Here is a 19,615-nt window from a genome sequence, read left to right as displayed (position 1 = left end):
GCCTCGAGCAAGCCAGGATATTAGTTTACAGAGGCTGTTAGAATTATGTCTACAATAAAATGTTGGTGACACAATAATTTCATTCTTTTAAAAATGCACTCACCCTACAAACATTACTGATGAGTCAAGATCTGCACAGACTGACAGAAACACTGAAACAGCTACACATTTTATTCTTATTGTCATGTATGTCCTATTTGTCAGGTGACAGAAGAACCAACACAAAGCTCAGGAAGTAATGGTGATACAAGATCACAGGTGAATCCAGTTCCAATCCAATCCAGTTTTATTTATAAAGCACTTTAAAATACCCAGCACAGGAACAAAGTGCTGTACAGAAAATACATTAAAACAATAGAATAACAGAAAACAGCAAAGATAAATAAATAATCAAGGTGAAATGTGATGATGACTTGATGGTTCATGACTGTATCTGAAGCACATGTGTGACTGCATGTATTTGGAATGTCTCACTGTTATTTATCAGGTGGCAGAGGCAGCTCTGCCATGTTGTAGCTCGGACAGGTGACTGACTGATGATTTGGTGCTGTAGATTAACTAGTAATTATTATCATGACAATTGTCAGGCTGCTTTTAGTCATCCCAGTATCCTCAGCTGAGGCTGAAAGAAGCTTCAGTGCTCTCACAAGACTAAAAACATGGCTCAGGTCAACAATGACACAATGAGATTAAACAATGCTGCTGTGTGCCATGTCCACCAGGAGAGACTGGACAGTATGGATTTAAAACAAATATGCCAGCAGTTTACCTCAGTTAACAAGAGAAGGCATGTGTTTGACTTAAATTGTAAAGTTATTACCCAGACTTTGTTATAAACTTGCTGTAAAAACAGAAATCTGTGTAGTAAGAACATAAACATTGTCTCATTGTTTGTTCCTTAAAGTACTTGCACTAAAAGTTAAAAAAAAAGACAGCTGAGTAGATTAAAGAGGTTCACACTTACAATAATTATAAATCACTGCAAACTCATTTAGGTCTGAGATTCATTTAGACCGACAGCGAGCCACAGCTGTGTGCTACATGCAAACACGCTTTGTGTATGGTGTATTTTCTGTAATTCTGATCTGCTCCCTCAAAGGAGCTTTTTTATTTTTATTTTTTTTTTACCTGGAAGCATGTCAATTAAACGTAGACAACCTGACGAAACTTCTTGTTTGCGATGTGCGTCGTTTCATCACAGAGCATTTACAGTTGCCGTTGATACTTTGTTTGCAGTTTAAACAGACATGTTGCATTTCAAATGCATGAAATCTGGGTACTAAAAACATCTTTAATAATGTTCCTTGTATGAAGGTTATGTCGGGATTGTAAGACTGAGTAAGCCTGTCAGAAGGAAGATCACACATCAAAACTGTTACATTGATATGATTGGTGAAAATGATATTTCAGACACATCAGGAAGAGGTTTCAAAAGCTTCACAGGGCTTCATCCACTCATGTCCACCCTCTACTAGATCAAAGGTGGGTTGGTTATCTTAAAAAATAAAAAATAACTAAGCACTGCTGCTTCAAGCAGATTTCTCAAGAAGGCATTTACAAATAAACTGATAGATCAGTGAAATCTGTCTTTCAGTGTATGACTGTTCACACTCCTGCTATAGGTGAGTTTTAATAAACAGTGATATTGAATAGGTCTGTAACCTCAGGAGTTCAGTTTGTTATTGCAATTTTGCTAAGAAAAGCACACGTTACAAACACCTTAATTTTATAGCGAAACGAAGAGTCATATGTTGGGAATCTCAGTCTGTAATTGTTTGTGAAGTTGTAACGCACTAGTACTTCAGAAGTCGGTGGGGATACACGGGCAGGTATTTTACTTACATTTCCAAGACTTTCCTCCAAAACATGACCAAATCAACAAGACCGCAGAACAAAGCTCTTAAAGTGAAGTGTGTGGCTCTTAAAAGAGCCGTTTGATGGATTAGAGTGAATAAGTTTAACCGCCGAAGCCGTACAGAGTGCGGCCCTGCCTCTTCAGAGCGTACACCACATCCATGGCGGTCACAGTCTTCCTCTTGGCGTGCTCAGTGTAGGTGACGGCGTCACGGATGACGTTCTCCAGGAACACCTTCAGCACTCCGCGGGTCTCCTCATAGATCAGACCGGAGATACGCTTCACTCCGCCACGGCGAGCCAGACGGCGGATGGCGGGTTTGGTGATGCCCTGGATGTTATCACGGAGAACTTTACGGTGACGCTTGGCGCCTCCTTTGCCGAGTCCCTTGCCACCTTTGCCCCTTCCACTCATGGTTATAGTTTCTTCCTTGAACGAACAAAGTCGAATAAACCTCAAGCACACGGAGCCGTGTTATTATGTGTGCTCGGCGGACGTAAAAGAAAACAGACGGTTCACTAGACTGCTCGAAGCTCAGTGGCTCCGCCCACTCTTCTATTCTCTGAATGTGGAAATATTGTCTTTTGTTAATGACAAAGTCTAACCGAAGGGTATGGGCTCAAAATGTGGTCATAAATATTTTGTACTTGTAAATCAGGATTTGTATGTGTAAAAATAATTTTGCCTGATTTACAAGTACAAAATATTTATGACCACATTTTGAGCCCATAAATGAAGTCTTTGGAAAGAAACCAGTTTGACATAATCTGAGCTTAGTGAAATGACCCTTCTGAAAACAGCTGATAGAAACAATGCAAACTGTAATCATGAATGCACAGATATGATGTGGTATATAAATAATCCTCAGATGCCAACAAAGGGAGGAAAGTGTTTCAGACAACATTCTTCGTACTATCACACCATCTACTTGAGTTGTTAAAACATGGTAGAAGTGACAGTCGTTTACCACGTCTTGAAGATATCCTCAGTTGAGGTCAGAAGCTTCACTGGACTCAGTGCAAAAAGAGATACAAACTATTAAAATAATAGAAAACAAAGAAACATTTCACAAAGAGTGAAAATAATATCACAACCAAAACCTTCATCTTGTGAATGTTGCTACCTGTAAACTTCATGTATCCAGTGGTTTATACAGTATGAACATCACATTTCATTTTACTTTGTGTATGTTCATTTTTATTGCCATATTGAAATTAACCTTATGTTTTTTTAGATGAATCGTTATGTCTCCAGATCAGAAGTAAAGATTAAAAGATGAATTTATTCATAATTTCAACACATGCAGTGATAAGTAGGATGTATTCTAGATGTCGTGGTAAAAACTACAATTATAGAAAAACAATTCTAAATGCAGCATGCATTTCTAATGCATTATTTTTGATTGATTTGTATCTCACTGTTATCTGGATTCACTTAATGTAACATCAGCAATCAGGACATGAGGTTACATGAAGATGGTTATAAACTCGATCAATAACCCAGGGTTTCCCAACTAGTTAGTAGCACATTCATGTGAAGGGGATGGAGCTGGTAGCACCTGACCAATGACAAACAGTGAGGCCTCTGGGTGACATGGACAAGCTAACCTGCTGAAGGTCAAACCAATCATCAAGATCAAGATTAAAACTGATTTAATTAACTGTTGGAGTGATTTTGATAAAAGTTTTCATTGTTGTGCTTAAAATTGTAAACCTTGTCTTAAACTCCAGGTACACTTGCATGTAAGATTCTGGTTTCCTTATTTGGTAAGGAATGTTCACTTCCTGGCCTTTATGGGCTCACCTGTGCTTGTATATGATGGACCATTAAAGGGGTTAAGCCATATACGGGGTGAGGGGAGATGACCCTTTTATGACTAGAGATGTTGTTAAAACGGTTGTAATCATATGACTAGCAGGAAGTCACGTATACAGAGACACACACACACACATTCACTCACGTGCTCGCACATGCATGCACACACACGCACACACACACGCACACACACGCGCACACACACACACACACACACACAGACACACACACACACACACATTCACTCACGTGCTCGCACATGCATGCACACACACACACACACACACACACAGACACACACACACACACACACACACACACAGACACACACACAGTGCCTTAGCTTTTATGACACACCATATGGGTTTTACAATGGGGTGCTTATGTTTTCACTAAATAAAAAGCTGCGAGGGAAGGCTGGAGTTGAAGTTGACTGAGATCAGGTGAGGAGCTTGGAGCTCTGGATCCTGACCAGACCGGCTTCCCTTGCAAGTTAAAATGGACTGAGCTCTGAGTGTCTTGCTTCGTTCACAGGGATAAGTCTCTGAGTTAGCGAGGCCTGCAAGTGCAGACCTAACAGTGACTTTGGACATGGCATGGCTGTTAGTCTGAGTATTTCATAAACTGCTGATGTGCTGAGATTTTACCCCACAAACATCTGTAGCTCCTAAAGTAAGGAAATCCCAAAAAGTTGATTCTGTTCTCTGTGTGAAAATGCTTTGCTGATGTCAGAGGTCAGAGGGGAATTGCCAGACTGCTTCCAGCTGATAGGAAGGCAATATAAATTCAGATGACTACATGTTACAATCGAGGTATCCAGAAGAACATGTCTGAACTCACAGTACATAAAACGTTGAGGCAAATGCACCACAGCAGCAGAAGACCACACTCCTATCAGTTTAGAACTGGAAAGTGAGGCTACAATTTGAACAAACTCATGAAAACTGAACAACAGAAGAGACATTGTCTGGTCTCATTAGTGTCAGCTTTTACTGCAATGTTCAGATGGTATAGTCTGAATTTAGTCTAAATCATGAATCCATTCTGATTTGCATCCATGGTACAGGCTGCTGGTGTCATGGTGTGGGGCATTTTTCTCGCCACACTTTGGGCTTCTTAGTACAAACTGAGCACCATTCAAACACCACATAACACTACAATATTGTTGCTGACCATGTCAGCAAAAATGTTACAGCTTGCATTAAAACGATGGGCAAAAAATTATTAAGCAAATGATTCAAATTGAGATTTGATTGGTAAAATGTCAGATTAGGTTCCATAATGAAAAAAATATGTGTGTGTATAATTGATTGACTTTCAGTTATAATAAATAAAAGTCAAAGTTAGTCAAATCATGAAGCACCAAAGTGATAATGACTGTACCACCTAATTTTCTTTATTTATTTATAAAAAAAACACTGAAAAAAGAATCGCGAGTGCCTCTCGGAGATTGCATTTTGTTTTTTCTTTGTCTTTCTGTCTTCTCATCACTTAGGGTACATTCACACCGCAGGCGAAAGCACATCAATCGTCTCTCTTTCGTCTCTCTTTCGTCTCTCTTTGTTACTGTTTGTTTATACTGGAGCACTGTAACCAAAAATAATTTCCCCTAGGGATCAATAAGGTATTCTGATTCTGATCAAATCTAACTTTTTTGACCCCATATCCAATCTAGGCATGACAATTTGAACAGCACAAATCTGATATTTTCAAATCTGATCTGGGTCACTTTCGTATGTGGTACTGAATCCGATACATATCTGATGTTTTAGAAAGCGACTGCTGTTTGAACGGTCATGTCGCATTAAATCCGTCTTTTACGTCACTGACACAAGACAGACGCCAATTATAAGCACCAGAGAAGACAAACCTCTGCACGGAGGTAGCAACCACTGCTTGAAACAAGGACATTGTTAAAGCACTGGCTCTCTTTTTTTCAGTGTCCTTTTTTCTCTAATTAATTTGTCCAAATTCTGTCGGTTACGACTGTGCAGAAGCTGATAGACAGCTGCAACAACACCTACTAGCTCTGTAGCCGCCATTTTTACTTCCGTAAACAGAGCGCGTTGTTTGTAACGTCTTCTTTTGCGCATGCAGGCCGCTTTCATTGCCGTGAACCGTTCACACTAGAGCGCATTTGCTGTCACATTTTATTTGTAGTGTGAACAACCACACAAAAAAATTGGATTTGATCAAAAAATTGTAATTAAGCATTAAGACCTGCAGTATGAATGTAGCCTCAGTCTCTTTGCTTTCTCACTTATCACAACAGGACGTTATCCCATTTTAAAGTGTGGGATCATGCAAAGTCCATCATTAGCTTGAGTGATGCTGATCATTTAACCACAGTAATACACTTGCCCATAGACTTGCACACTGCTGGCTTGATACCAGTGAAGAGCAGTGTGTGCGTTTGGATCTGAAATAAAAGGACTTTAAAATGAGCTCCACAACTGGTAAGGTTGAGATCGTTAATTTTTTTAACTGCATGTTAATTTTTTACTGGTCATTAGGAGCGCATCTACATTTCACGTCAGTTTTTGCTTCAATTCGTACCAGTTACACCTCACGCAGGTATTTTTTCATGTATTTGTATGAGACATTGACTACTTGGGTAAATATATTTGTACTTTCCAAAGTTTTTTGTGATGCTAAATTGTTTCAAATGTAATATTATTTAAAATGTGTCTAATATTATTATTAATATTATTATTACTTTTAAGATTATTGTCTCAAAAAACAAAAAAGACATTAAATCAACTTGTTTTCTGATAAAACTAATTGCATCATCAGTACACTGTAAACTTTAATTGCTCCAGCAAAAATAGACATGATGGTGGATTTTAATGAAATGTTGTTTCCAGTCTAACTTTTTTCCCCCTCAAACAACACTTTAAGCAGCATGTCAGATAACTCTTCATCCTCTGCCTTTGACTGCGTTATGTCAAGCATTGGGATTTCCATAATCATTGCTTTTCTCATCACCAAGATATTTGTTACCCTTTGTCTCTCCATCCTCATCCTCTACGTGGCTTACCAAAGATGGCAGCGGGAGTCTTTGGCAACAACAAGTCACTCTGACATTTTCACCTATAATGTGACTGCCATTGAACTGATATTTGTGTTGGGGGCTGCTGCTTTCTTATGTGGCGTATACACTAATAGCTCAGTGTTGCTTCAGTTTGGGATGTATTCAATTTCTATTGTCTTCCCAGGAGAGATATTCTTTAACACTGTTACATGTGTGGAGCGCTACCTGGCTGTTGTTCACCCCATCACCTATATGGGGCTGAGACAGTCGGGTGGGGTCAGGATCAGAAACATCTGCATTGGATGTGTGTGGTTGATGTGCTTTACTTGGATTGGAGTAACAGCTCTATATTACCCTAATGTTCCCTATGTTCTATATTTCTCTGTGATGGCGGCCTCATTAATTATCATCTCTTTTTGTAGCCTCTCTGTTCTCTTTGTTCTGATTCGTCCAGGTCCAGGAGAAATGCGAGCACACAAGGAGAAGATTGATCATTCAAAACAGAAAGCTTTCTACACCATCACAGCAATAATGATAGTACTGTTGCTGTGTTTTCTAGGAATGCTTGTTACAGTTGGCCTGAATAACTCAAATCTGTTACATAACACAGACCGATGTGTCATTTTCTTGTCTTATAACTGGTTCAATTTGCCCATGAGTCTGATTTTACCTCTATTATTTCTACACAGAGCAGGAAAACTGTCCTGTAGCTGTTTCAGCAAGAATTAAAAATAAACAAAACAGGCAATGACAAAAATAATAATAGGTGGAATTTAAGTAGAAGTGTTGGATTTGTGAAAAGTGTGCTTTTCCTGTGTCAGTTTGTGCGGCTCTTTCTAAATACTGTGTTATGTAGCAGGATTCAATTTGAATCAAACTTTGGAATCTGTTTTACATTGTTCACAAAAATGTGCACCAACCTAATTCAATTAAAGTATGGACAGCACTGAAATGAAATGAAATAAAAGCAGGTATAGAAAAAAAAACTGTAATGCCTGGACTGTGAAATAATTGCAGGAAACTGAAGTGTTCACTGAACCTTCTGACAAAAAAATAAATGTATTAAATTAAATTAAGTTAAATTAAATATCAACTGCATATGACTTTTAATTTGTATGATTTTTGCCACATTTGGCATTTTTGTGCAGTTTCTTGCTCATGGCAGTACTGCATGTGTCTGATTGTATACAACAGGTTTTTCGGGAAAAAAGTCACACCAGTGATCTGGAGATCTCAAAACTTGATGTATCACACATGATACACTTGGCTTTACAGTGAAGTTATAAGTTAAATAACGAGTAGCACATCTGTTTAATTAAAGGATAAGTTTTTAACTTTCAGATTTCAATATAAATTCAGAGTTACTGTGTGCACAGAAAAACAAATACAACAATCAGAAAATCTCATGAAAATCATTATTGAATTAATCTCTTTTTGTAGTCAGTCTTTATTTCATGTTTATTTGAATAAAAACATTGTCTTTAAGCTTGTATGAAACCTTTCAGGTGCATTTGATCTATTATCTATTTTGCATGTCTTGTCATCACAGCATATTCTGTATTGTAATTGTGTTGCATTAAAACTTGAGAAGTAAACTCATAATGTGTGTGCCTTTGCATTAACGTCTTCTATCAAATGCATAAATGCAAACTTTTAATCCAACATCCATAAACTGTATATATAATGAATCTGTATATAAGATCATAAATGTGAGAAAGAAATGTCCAAAACGATAATATCGTGTCTTTAATATATGTATGTGGCTTGTATCCTATTGATGGTGTAAGATGTACTGTCTTCCTAGCGACAAAAAAAAACATCTCTATGGCAACTGTATGCAGCCCCTCAGTTGTTTTGAATTTGAGGTTTTTGATTAGCAGTAGCACTGCAGGTTGAAGTCGAAGTAGTGGCCATTTGATTCACAGTAACCTTCATTTGCTTAAACAAACAAAACCATCACACCTGGCTGGGAACGAACGTGGAGAACATTTGCCTAATTCAGAGAACACTTGATTTTACACGTTCACAGTCAGCAAAGAGCACACATTATGGAAACATAGTCAAATTCTCTAAATGCTTGGTTTAAGTCAATATGAACAAACACCAGGCTTTATTTAGAGGTCATTTAGAGGGGATCCTGCCAAACAGCAAGTCTGTTTAGATAGTGAAGAATTGGCATTCCAGTAAAGATGACTGTTCATGCTCATTATGAAATGTACATTATGTAAACTCCATTTATGTTTGCCATGTTTTCATTCAAATTTGCCAGTCTTTGGTATTTAAATTATGCCAGGCGTAATTTAAATACCAAACACCAAATAGGTAACACTGTAACACCATTAGTAATGTTCACACTGATCACACTTTGTTCGTTTGCATAAAATAATTTACAAAAATAAAAGCATAAAATAAAGAAAAGAATCACTGCAGAGCAGTAAGGGCAAAGGTCAAACTGAAACAGAGGAAGACATGACACGAAAGGGAAATTATTAAGTGTTTCCCATTCATTTATTTATTCAAAGGTAATCATCCAACTCTATCTTTTAGGAAAAAAGATGCATTAAGAAATAGTAAACCGATTCCTGTAACCAGTCAGAGTGTACAGTCCTACGGCCTGCAAAACTCCTTAGTTAGGCACTAACATAGAAGAATACTAAATAGGTGTCTATACAATCTGATATTATTACATCGAAAAATAAGCAGGTAGTGGGTGTATCTTTAGCTCAGAGGCTACAACCTATAACTACTAAACTTCAAAGAAGGTGCAAAATTATGTCACAAAACACACTATTATTAATTGCTTGATATAAAAGGAACTGACAGAGCTTACATATATTGTTTTCTGAAGGACTCCTCTGAAGGACTGTTTTCAGATTCAACACAAATGATCTCAAAGACGTAGGTCATTGTCAATGTTCCCTCTAATTTTTCATGTGTCTGAGCGAACACACAAACTCCCTGAGCGATCCCTTGGACCACTGTGAGCGACATTAGACGTGTGCACTGTGGTCACGCCAGCATCGAATCCATCCAAGTTACATGGTTTATTAAAATAATCAAATTACAGCATTTACATTTATGTTAGACTACTTTTAATTAACTGCTTTAGCCCACTTATAAATGAAAATTTAAAAAATCTTGTTCATGACCTGTGTAGTATGTTAACACTATTGGAAGTAAAAATGACTTGAACTCCAATTTCGAAAACACAGCTTTTTTTTTATTTTATTTTTTTTATAAAGCTCTGACTTGTATTATGAGTAAGAGTCTGTGGTCCTGTAACTCTGTCTGCCAAATACAGTATATAATGACCAATGTTGGGCAATTAATTATTTAGTTACTTCTTAAAAAAAGTAACTCAGTTTGGCAAACAACAAAGTTTTTTGCAGCTATGTTTTTTTAATGCAGCCAAGGTGTTTTTAAATAAACATTTCAAACTATTTACAGAACAATCAGCTGTTCTGCATCAAATCTGATGCCACACAAATTATTTGTGCCACTCCAAAAAATAATTTCTGTCCACTATGAGATAAAGGAGAACAACAGCCTGATACCTGCAGGCCTGACAACAGGAGATGTATCACTGCTGTAACACCTGTAACACTCAGCAGTCGCCTCATTGTTCTGACACACACAACAAAACTATTGACTACACTACACACTAACTACACAGGATTTGCGCTAAACGTCTCAAATCTCTCACATCTCAAAACACCGCCGTCACTCCTAAAACTTCCCCCAGTTTCTTAACACCTAGATGCCACGTTGCCATATCATTTTTTGATTGGTCGACATGGTACATTTTTCGACCGATGGGAAAGGATGGGGTGTTTTGGTTTCGTCTCTGCTCACAGGTGGAGAGTGCTTTCCAGCGTTTTCCTTATAAAATGCCGTTTTTACCGTTTCTTGCCGCAGTAAATATAAACAACGACAGTACTCAGGAAGAAAACCAAACATTGTATATATTTTTATCATAACTCTGGTTTTACGTGGCCTATCAACACAATTTAAAAACTGGTATAAAATCCACACATTTCCCTTTTTCAATTGTTCCGTCTGTCCTGCTCACCTCTCCAACGGTTGTACACGTTGTCATTAACGTGGCTTCACTCCACATCAGCCACGCTGCTTTGCCAGCTAAAACACCGGTGTCGGCACATAACGACGCTGTCATAGCCTGTCAACCACGTTGATTGGCTGCGTATATACGAATGTGAATCGCATCAGTGGCTGGACTATAGGAAAAGGTGGCATCATTCTAATCCCATACGGGAGTAGCCAGTCACTTACTGACTAACACTGCAAAACAGAATTGTTAAAGTTTTAATTTTAATTTCAATTCAGGTTAGATTTTTTTATGCGCAACACAAATTTTCTTTGCGCAGAGACTGTGCCAGCAGTGCGCAATTGTGCACGTGCGCAGCTTAGAGGGAACATTGGTCATTGTCCAAATTCATGGACTGCATACTCCTGAGGCCGCATTTGAAGGCCGATTACGTCACAGCGATGCGCCGAAGGCTGTCCAAATTCGTAGACTTGAAGGAGTCGGGTGTATCACCACCATATCCCAGAATTCATAGCGCCACCCAGCCTATTCAAGTTTTCAACAATGGCCGCTACTAAGTTTCAATATTACTCTTATTACTCTTTCTGGGTCACAAAATAAAATTATAACATATTTTCAGGTGAGAAAGTATCTGTGTAACCTTCAAATGTCTGCTTGGTTTATCAAGACATTGCATATTTGCAAAAAACCAGCTCGATAGCTAGCCGGGAGCTCGAGGGTCACTGGAGACGCTGAGAACGGTAAACTCCCGGCACATCATTTTCAGATCACCGCGTTCTTTTAGATAATCTCAAAATGTTATTGTTTGGCTTTTTTCAGTGTTTTATTTGTTTGTGAGTAAATCGGTTTAACTGAGATTAAAGTTATTAGATTAGATTAGATAAAATAAAGCTTTATTAATTCCTTGGTTTTCACACAGCTGAATAAACGTCAAACAGAAAACTGATTAAAAAGAAGTGTGAGATCGCCGAGAATTTCCACCAGTGTCGTTATATTTTAGATAGCAAGGAGCAGATGGCCGAGTTTATTAAACTCCACCGTGACAGCGGTGACATATCTGAAATAGTGATGGTAAATTCTTTTTACTGAATCGAGTTTTAATGAGTCACTCACCAAAGTGAATCGGGTTTTTTGAGTCATTTGATTCACTGAGTCAGTTGACCAGAGAGTGCAAAAAATGTACATTTTCACTCAAACTTAATTTGTTTCTCTTTTCATGTATATCCTACTGTTAAGATGAGTGATTCTAAAAGAAAACAGCTATTTTATAGAGCAATAAAGAGCAAAAAGTTTCTAAAGTGAACATTTATTTTGTTTATTTTTATTTTATTAGTATTTTCTTTAAATGTGTAAATATATAATTTCTCATCTAAATGTCCACTGAGCTGTGAGCCAGGGGGCGGTAATGTGCCTTAACATTGGCTGCCAACCAAGAAGAAGAAGAAGCTGTGAGCCAGGAGGGAGGGGGTTAGTGAGTCCTGAGTGATTCGCTCGCTCTATGGTCGTGTCCAAATTCATGGGCTGCATCCTCCTGAAGCCACATTTGTAGACCGATTACGTCACAGCGACACGCCGAAGGCTGTCGAAATTCGTAGACTCCTCCGAATGCAGCCGACAAATGCGTCCTCCTTTTCCCCAAATTTGAAGGATGGGTCGGGTGTATCCTTCGTGGCCCACCATATCCCAGAAATTATAGTGCAGCCCAGCCAAACTCCAGTTTTCTGCAATGGCGGCCGCTACCAAGTTTTAAAATTACTCTTATCAATCTTTCTGGGTCACAAAATAAACTTTTAACATATTTTCAGGCGAGAATGTGGGTGTGTAAACTTGAAATATCTGCTCGATTTATTAAGATATCGCATATTTGCAAAAGTGCTTCGACGTTTTCGGAGACGTCTGTTACCCACCAGCTCAATAGCTAGCCGAGAGCTCGAGGGTCACTGAAGCCGCCGAGAACAGCACAACTCCCGGCACATCATTTTCAGATCACTGCGGACTTTCGCTACTCAGGTTAAACGTAATATATAAGTCACTTAGACAACCTAAAAATGTTATTGTTGGGCTTTTTTCAGTGTTTCGTTTGTTCGTGAGTAAATTGGTTTGGCTGAGATTAAAGTTATTAGATTAGATTAGATAAAATAAAACTTTATTAATCCCCCGGGTGGTTTTCACACAGCTGAATAAAAGTCAAACAGAAAACTGATTAAACAGAAGCATGAGACGGTTGAGAATTTACGCCAGTGTCCTGTTATATTTTAGATAGCAAGGAGCAGACGGCTGAGTCTATTAAACTCCACCGAGACAGCAGTGATGCAAATCTGAAGGCTAGACTGTCCAATTTCCCCAGCCGTTTACTTCCGGCCTACCCGACCTTCTGAGGACCCGACCGACATTGACCGCTGGGTCCTCAGGGGGATGAAGCCCATGAATTTGGACACGACCTATGATTCAGCACAGGAGAGAGGGGGTTAGTGAGTCCTGAGTGATTTGCTTACCCTACGATTCAGCACAGGAAGGGAGGAGGTGAGTAGCTCAAATGTGCTGTTAGCATGTTAGAGCGATGCTACTGTGAACCGAGGAGCTATTGTCTTGATGTGAGCTTCTACTCATGGTTTTTTTCTTCCAGTTCAGAGCAGAAATGTTTTTGTTAAGATACTGGATTTTGTGTTTTCTCCACAATTTTAATTATAAGCTAGATATATTGCTGCTAACAGCAACAGGGATGAGTCAGTGAGTCAGTTGGGCTTGTGAATCATGAGTCATTAGTCAGTAAAGTGATTCTGGAGTATTGAACGATTTGGTCATGATTCGCGCATCACTAATCTGAAAGCTAAACCGTCCCATTTTACAGCCGTTTACTTCCGGCCTACCCGACCTTCTAAGGACCCGGCCCACGTAGACCGCGAAGGCCGGGTCCTCAGGAGGATGCAGCCCATGAATTTGGACACGACCGTAGCCATGCTTTTCCCACTGTTTTCTGCAGTTCCTGCTCCCTGTCTTTCCAAATGTCAAAATAAAAGCTTCACACATTTCTGATGTATAACAATAGAAATAACATTTCCATGGGTACTTATTTGTCTCATTAGAATATAAAACAATTTCAAGACAGACGACTGACTTACAAATGCTCCGTCCCCAAATTAAAATACCCTTTACTTCTTCAAGAGCATATAAATTTAGTATACAAGTATTTTTATTTGATGTACTCACATTTTTAGAGAAAAAAATGGTAATTGCATTAACCCAACGTGTCATAAAAAAGTTAGGTGAATGTTGGACTCAAGCTTATTTAAGAACAGCAAATTAAAAATAGGAATTTGTTGCTTTTTCTAAAAGATGTGTTCAAAAGAAAATGCATCCTACTTAAGTTTGTTTTAAGTAAAGTTCACATTTTAGCTACATCTGATGTTTTTAGTCTTTCAGATGAATCTCTGTCACGGTTTGCGGGTGCAAGCCGTGTGGAAGTAAATTAGGACCGGGCAGCAGCAGCTCAAGTGCAGGTAAGAATTTATTAACAGTCGGCAAATAAACAGAAATGGCGAGTGACACTAACAGGTAACCTAAACTGGGAAAACTAACAAAGCAAACCAGAAACGAAGATGCAGGGAGGTCCGAGGAAACACACATGGAGAGACGCAGGGACATCTAGGGGAAACAACACAGACGAAACAGCAACTAACAGAGGCAGACACGAGGTTTAAATACACAGAAGGATAACGAGGGAATGAGACACAAAAGGAGGGCACAGCTGGGAGTAATCAGACCTGACGAGACAGGGGAAGAGTAAACTGAACACACTGAGATAAGACAGACTTTTAAAGTAACACAGGAAACACATGCACATAATGACACCAACTCAATACGCAGACTAAACACAGGGATACACTGGTAGGAAAGAATGAACACTAACCGAGGAAGAACAGAACCAAAATTACAATAATAGAAAACACAAAACGCTGGGTCAAAAGGACCCAGGATCATGACAATCTCGTGTTTAATCATCCTATAAATGAAGTTGTATTTATAAGTATGCACTTTTGGTAAAAGGAAATCATCTTTATTCTTGGTCAAAGTAATAATAGAAATATAAATCTAATTAATATAGTGAATGAGAAATGCAGTTTGAGTAATGAAAAGGTTTGTTCTAATGTCAGGATTTTTTGTGGGTGGACATGATCCAGCTTTGACCTTGTAAGATTAAGGTTTGTGTGTGTGACTGCAGGAATCATGCCGAACCATCATACAAAATTCTGAGTAAAAGAAATGGTATTGGGTAAACACAGAATCATAATTCATATATGATTTGGCTGATAGTCATTCCTATTTGCTTAATACTGATCAGAATATGATCACAATATGAAGTTTAACAAACATAACTGTATGGAAGAGGACTCCCTTACTAGGATTATTTACATTATAACTTGTATATCATACTAGGAGCACTGTTGCATTTTTAAAAAGCACCTTATCAAGCACTTTATTTAGCATTGCACCTTGAGCACAGATTTGCACATGAAGAACATTTGCACAGAAGTTTAATTATTTATTGAATATTTATTTTGTATTTTAAAATCAGTATGTAGCCTTTTGGTTCCAGGTCCTGCACAGCTGCTCCTCATTAGGAAGTGTGGCGGCTGTCTGCGAGGAGGAAAGGTTATTACTGAGAGCAAATAAGGTTAACCATTGAGGAGAGCTGGGGCAAATGTGTGTGAAACTCTAGAAATAAAGGTGGTGCAAAGAAGTGACTATGAGATGTGATTACTCACCTTTCTTTCCTGTGTCACCATTTAAAGGTTCAGGGAGAGGCCTGAACCTTTGACCTTGAATGCCTTCCCCAGGTCCACAAAACACATGTAGACTGGTTGGGCAAACTCCCATGCACCCTCAAGTATCCTTGAGAGGATGAAGAGCTCGTCAAGTGTTCCACGACCAGGGCCAAAACCACATTGTTCCTCCTCTATCCGAGGTTCGACTAACAGACGGACTCTCCTTTCTAGCAACCTGGCATAGACTTTCCCTGGAGGCTGAGGAGTGCGATTCCCCCATAGCTGGAATTCTTAAAGATTCTTAGATCGGAACCACCACCCTGGTCTGCTAATCCAGAGGGACTGCCCCTGATCAACACTCAACATTGTAGAGGCGTGTCCAACAAGATAGCCCTAAAACATCAAGAGCCTTGAGGAACTCAGGGCAGACCTCATCCACCTCAGGGGCTCTGGCACTAAAGAGTTGTTTATCTGCCTCAGTGACTTCACCCCTAGTTACCGGGGTCCGGCCCTGGAGCCAGGCCCGGGGAGGGTGCCCGAGGGCGAGTGTCTGGACTTTAAGGTTTTTGTTACATTGTTCACAAAAATTTGTACTGTTATTAAGAAATGATCAGACAAAAGAGGGCTTTCAGAAAATGTAAAAGATCAAGAGCAGACCTCGGATTGGTATTGGTAGACTGGTATTGGTGGATTGGTAGACCTCGGGTCCAACTTTTCCATTACAAAGTGGCCCAGGACCCATTCAGATATTAACACTGAGTTGAATAAATTGATGTTTCATTTGGTTTGATTTATATTTAATAGCTAAATCAAATCTAGTTAATTTAACAGCTAAAACCTTGTCAAATAAGCACGATGATGACATGATACAATGTAATAATCCCAAACTCATTTATTTATTATGTGTACTTGAACCTGGACATAAAACAAAATGCCAAACAGGTTAACAATTCATGAAAAAAAACAAACTGCAAGTAGAAATTCAAAGGCTCAAGTCAGAGTTAATAACACAAAAATAATTAATAATTCAATTTTACTACAGAAAAAGAAAAATAGAAATTGGATAAATAATGTGGTGTTAAAATAAATACATTGAAAATAATTTTCTAAGTAAATGAATAAACTCTAATAAAATTTCAATACAGCGCAAATGAACGTAAAGCCTTATAATCTGTGAACGAATCTGAAAGTTGCTTCAGCAGTAAACCTTTTTTCATTGGCAGAACCAAAAGTTACTCTTTATATTGGAGACAAATGAACAACAACAAACAATCACAACATTCAATTTTTTTTTGCAAGCTGCAACTCCCTTTTTATGTTCACCTCCTAATAAGACACTTGAGCCTGCCTCTGAGACACAAACATGTCGAGTCTGGGTAGAATGGAGGAAAGGCTCACTCTCAAAGTAGCTTCCAGTGTTGCTCTGAGTCTGTTTTGGGCTTTGGTCTTGGTTGTGGCCATAATGGAAAATCCTGATTCACACCTATATGTGGTGAACGGGAGCAGGAGTTTCACAGTTCTCAATGCCAGACATGGGTACTCCTTTGAGAAAGGAATCCAGAAGGAGCTCAGGTCCAGTTTCCCCCACTGCAACATTAAAGTGCTGTCAGTGGAAACTTCTAGTAGCTGGGATTCCAGATGTGAGGGCAAAGCAACATCATTTTCAGTAGGATGCACGGAAAATGTGTCCAAATTCCACATATGTGGAAATGCTTTGTACATATTGAACATATGTACAAAGCATTTTAAAAATCAGTTTATTACATTGGAATTCAAACAAGAATTTACAAATGCATAATTTATTCTACAACTCATTATTTAAGCACAGAATTCTTTATTTCGATGCGTGTGGCTCTTGTGGTCCTCCATAAGCATTTTAGGTTTTCTAAGTGACGCCTGTCAAATAAATTAAAATACTGTCTGGCCTTTGGTTGAGAATGGTTAGGCTGGTGTACAAAATTGCTGCCACACCGCCCCCTCGGCCTGTGCTTGGAAGTTTCTGGTGGTTAGAATGACTCGGGGGTGTTGATTCATTTAAACTAACATAATCATCCGGCTGCAACCAGGTTTCTGCAAGGCAGAGTAAGTTGATTTGTTGATCAATTATTAAGTCATGCACTAATAGGTGCAGATGTGGATACTATATTGTTCTTTCTTTGTGATTATTTTATATTTAAGTTGTTTTTGCCGATTTTTAGTTTGTTTTTTCTCTGTGTAGAAGCTGACACAGTCTCTAAGGGTATGGGGTTTTGGGGGGATTGCAGGGGGAGAAAAGCTGCAGAGAGGTGTATAAGACTGCAACTCTGCTTCATGGTCCCAAACATGTCGCTCCTGGTCCGATTGGGAAGGGGACCAGAGAAAACGACAGTATGGACAACATACTGGATAATGAGCAATGTACACAATCAAAAACAGCCTGCCAGTCCAGCAGCCAACAGATGTCGTAACATACGGAGGGACTGCCCCTCATGCAAAGTTCATCATTTGTTTGACTGATGCCCATCTTTATACCATATTCAGTAATACACTTGCACATCCTTACATACTTACATCCTTACGGCTGGATCCCAGTGAAGAGCAATGTGTGTCTTTGGATTAAAACAATACTAAAAGAAGAACAACAAATAGTAAGATGGGATTATTATTTTTATTATTTTTTTATTGCTATGTACATTTTCACTGCTCATTAAAAGATGTTGGGGACACCTCTATATTTCATGTGAGCTTTTGCTTCAGTTAGCACCAGTTACACCTCAGGCAGGTCACCATTTAAAGCATAGACAGTATTTTTGGTGTATTTATCTGAGACATTGTTTACTTTGGTACATTTCTTTAATTAGATGTCCAGACTAATGGTTTTCTTTCTTTTTCTCCACACAAGCCCCAAACACCACATGAAGCAGCATGTCAGATAACTCGTCTTCCTCTGCCTTTGACTGTGTTACCTCAAGCATTGGGATTCCGATGATCACTTCTTTTCTCATCACCAAGATATTTGTTGTACTTTTTCTCTCCATCTTCATCCTCTGCGTGGCTTACCAACGATGGCAGCAGCAGTCATTCTTGGCAGCAACAAGTCACTCTGACATTTTCACCTATAATCTGACTGCCATTGAATTGATATATGTATTAGGGGCCATTGCTTACTTATGTGGCATATACACCAATAACTCAGTGTTGCTTCAAATGGGGATCCATTCACTTTCCATTGTCTACCCTGGAGAGATATTCTTTAACACTGTGACATGTGTGGAGCGCTACTTTGCTGTTGTTCACCCCATCACCTATATGGGGCTGAAACAGTCGGGTGGGGTCAGGATCAGAAACATCTGCACTGGATGTGTGTTGTTGATGTGCTTTGGTTGTCTTGGAGCAGCAGTTTTGTGTTACCCTAATGTTCCTTATGTTCTATATTTCTGTTTGATGGTGTCCTCATTAATTATCATCTCTTTTTGTAGTCTCTCTGTTCTCTGTGTTCTGATTCGTCCAGGTCCAGGAGAAATGCGAGCAAAAAGGTCGAAGGTTGATCAATCAAAACAGAAAGCTTTCTACACCATCACAGCAATAATGATAGTACTGTTGGTGTGTTTTCTAGGAATGATTGTTACATTTGGTCTGTATAATTCAAATCTGTTCCATAACACGGAGAGATGTTTGCTATTATTGTCTGTTGATTGATTCACTCTGCCTATCAGTCTGATTTTACCTCTATTGTTTCTACACAGAGCAGGAAAAGTGCCCTGCAGCTTTAATAACATCTAATAATTATAAAAAGCAGGGAGCAGGGATAGCTCAGTAGGTAGAGTGGTTGCCCCATTAGAGAATGGTCGGCTGTTTGAATCCACCAAACGGCTACCCTGAGGTAACCTTGACCAAGGAACCATTTCTACACACTGCTCCTCGGGTGCTGGATTGGTAGCTGCCCACTGAGTGAATGGGTTAAAGGCAGAGGACTACAAATATTCTCACGTGTGGAACTATAAGGGCTTTAAAATATATACATAAAAGAGTAATGACAAAGCTGGAGATTCTTAGCTCTATGCTTTCCTTTTCATTTAAATTATCCCATTGCATTTCCACAC

At 38.9% G+C, this 19,615-nt stretch overlaps 1 protein-coding gene across 1 annotated transcript; it reads right to left on the bottom strand.

Moving 5' to 3' along the window:
• Positions 1-279: 279 nt before the first annotated feature.
• On the bottom strand, positions 280-2,277 carry LOC116311581 (histone H4). Its single transcript, XM_031728731.2, has one exon. It carries the CDS (start codon positions 2,267-2,269, stop codon positions 1,958-1,960), a length of 312 nt encoding a protein of 103 aa, XP_031584591.2. The 5' UTR covers positions 2,270-2,277; the 3' UTR covers positions 280-1,957.
• Positions 2,278-19,615: the final 17,338 nt, after the last annotated feature.

This window comes from Oreochromis aureus, linkage group 3 (genome assembly GCF_013358895.1).
Source record: "Oreochromis aureus strain Israel breed Guangdong linkage group 3, ZZ_aureus, whole genome shotgun sequence".
Lineage (NCBI taxonomy): Eukaryota > Metazoa > Chordata > Actinopteri > Cichliformes > Cichlidae > Oreochromis > Oreochromis aureus.
Note: the sequence above shows the minus strand (reverse complement) of the source record. Positions and strands in the feature narration are given on the sequence as shown.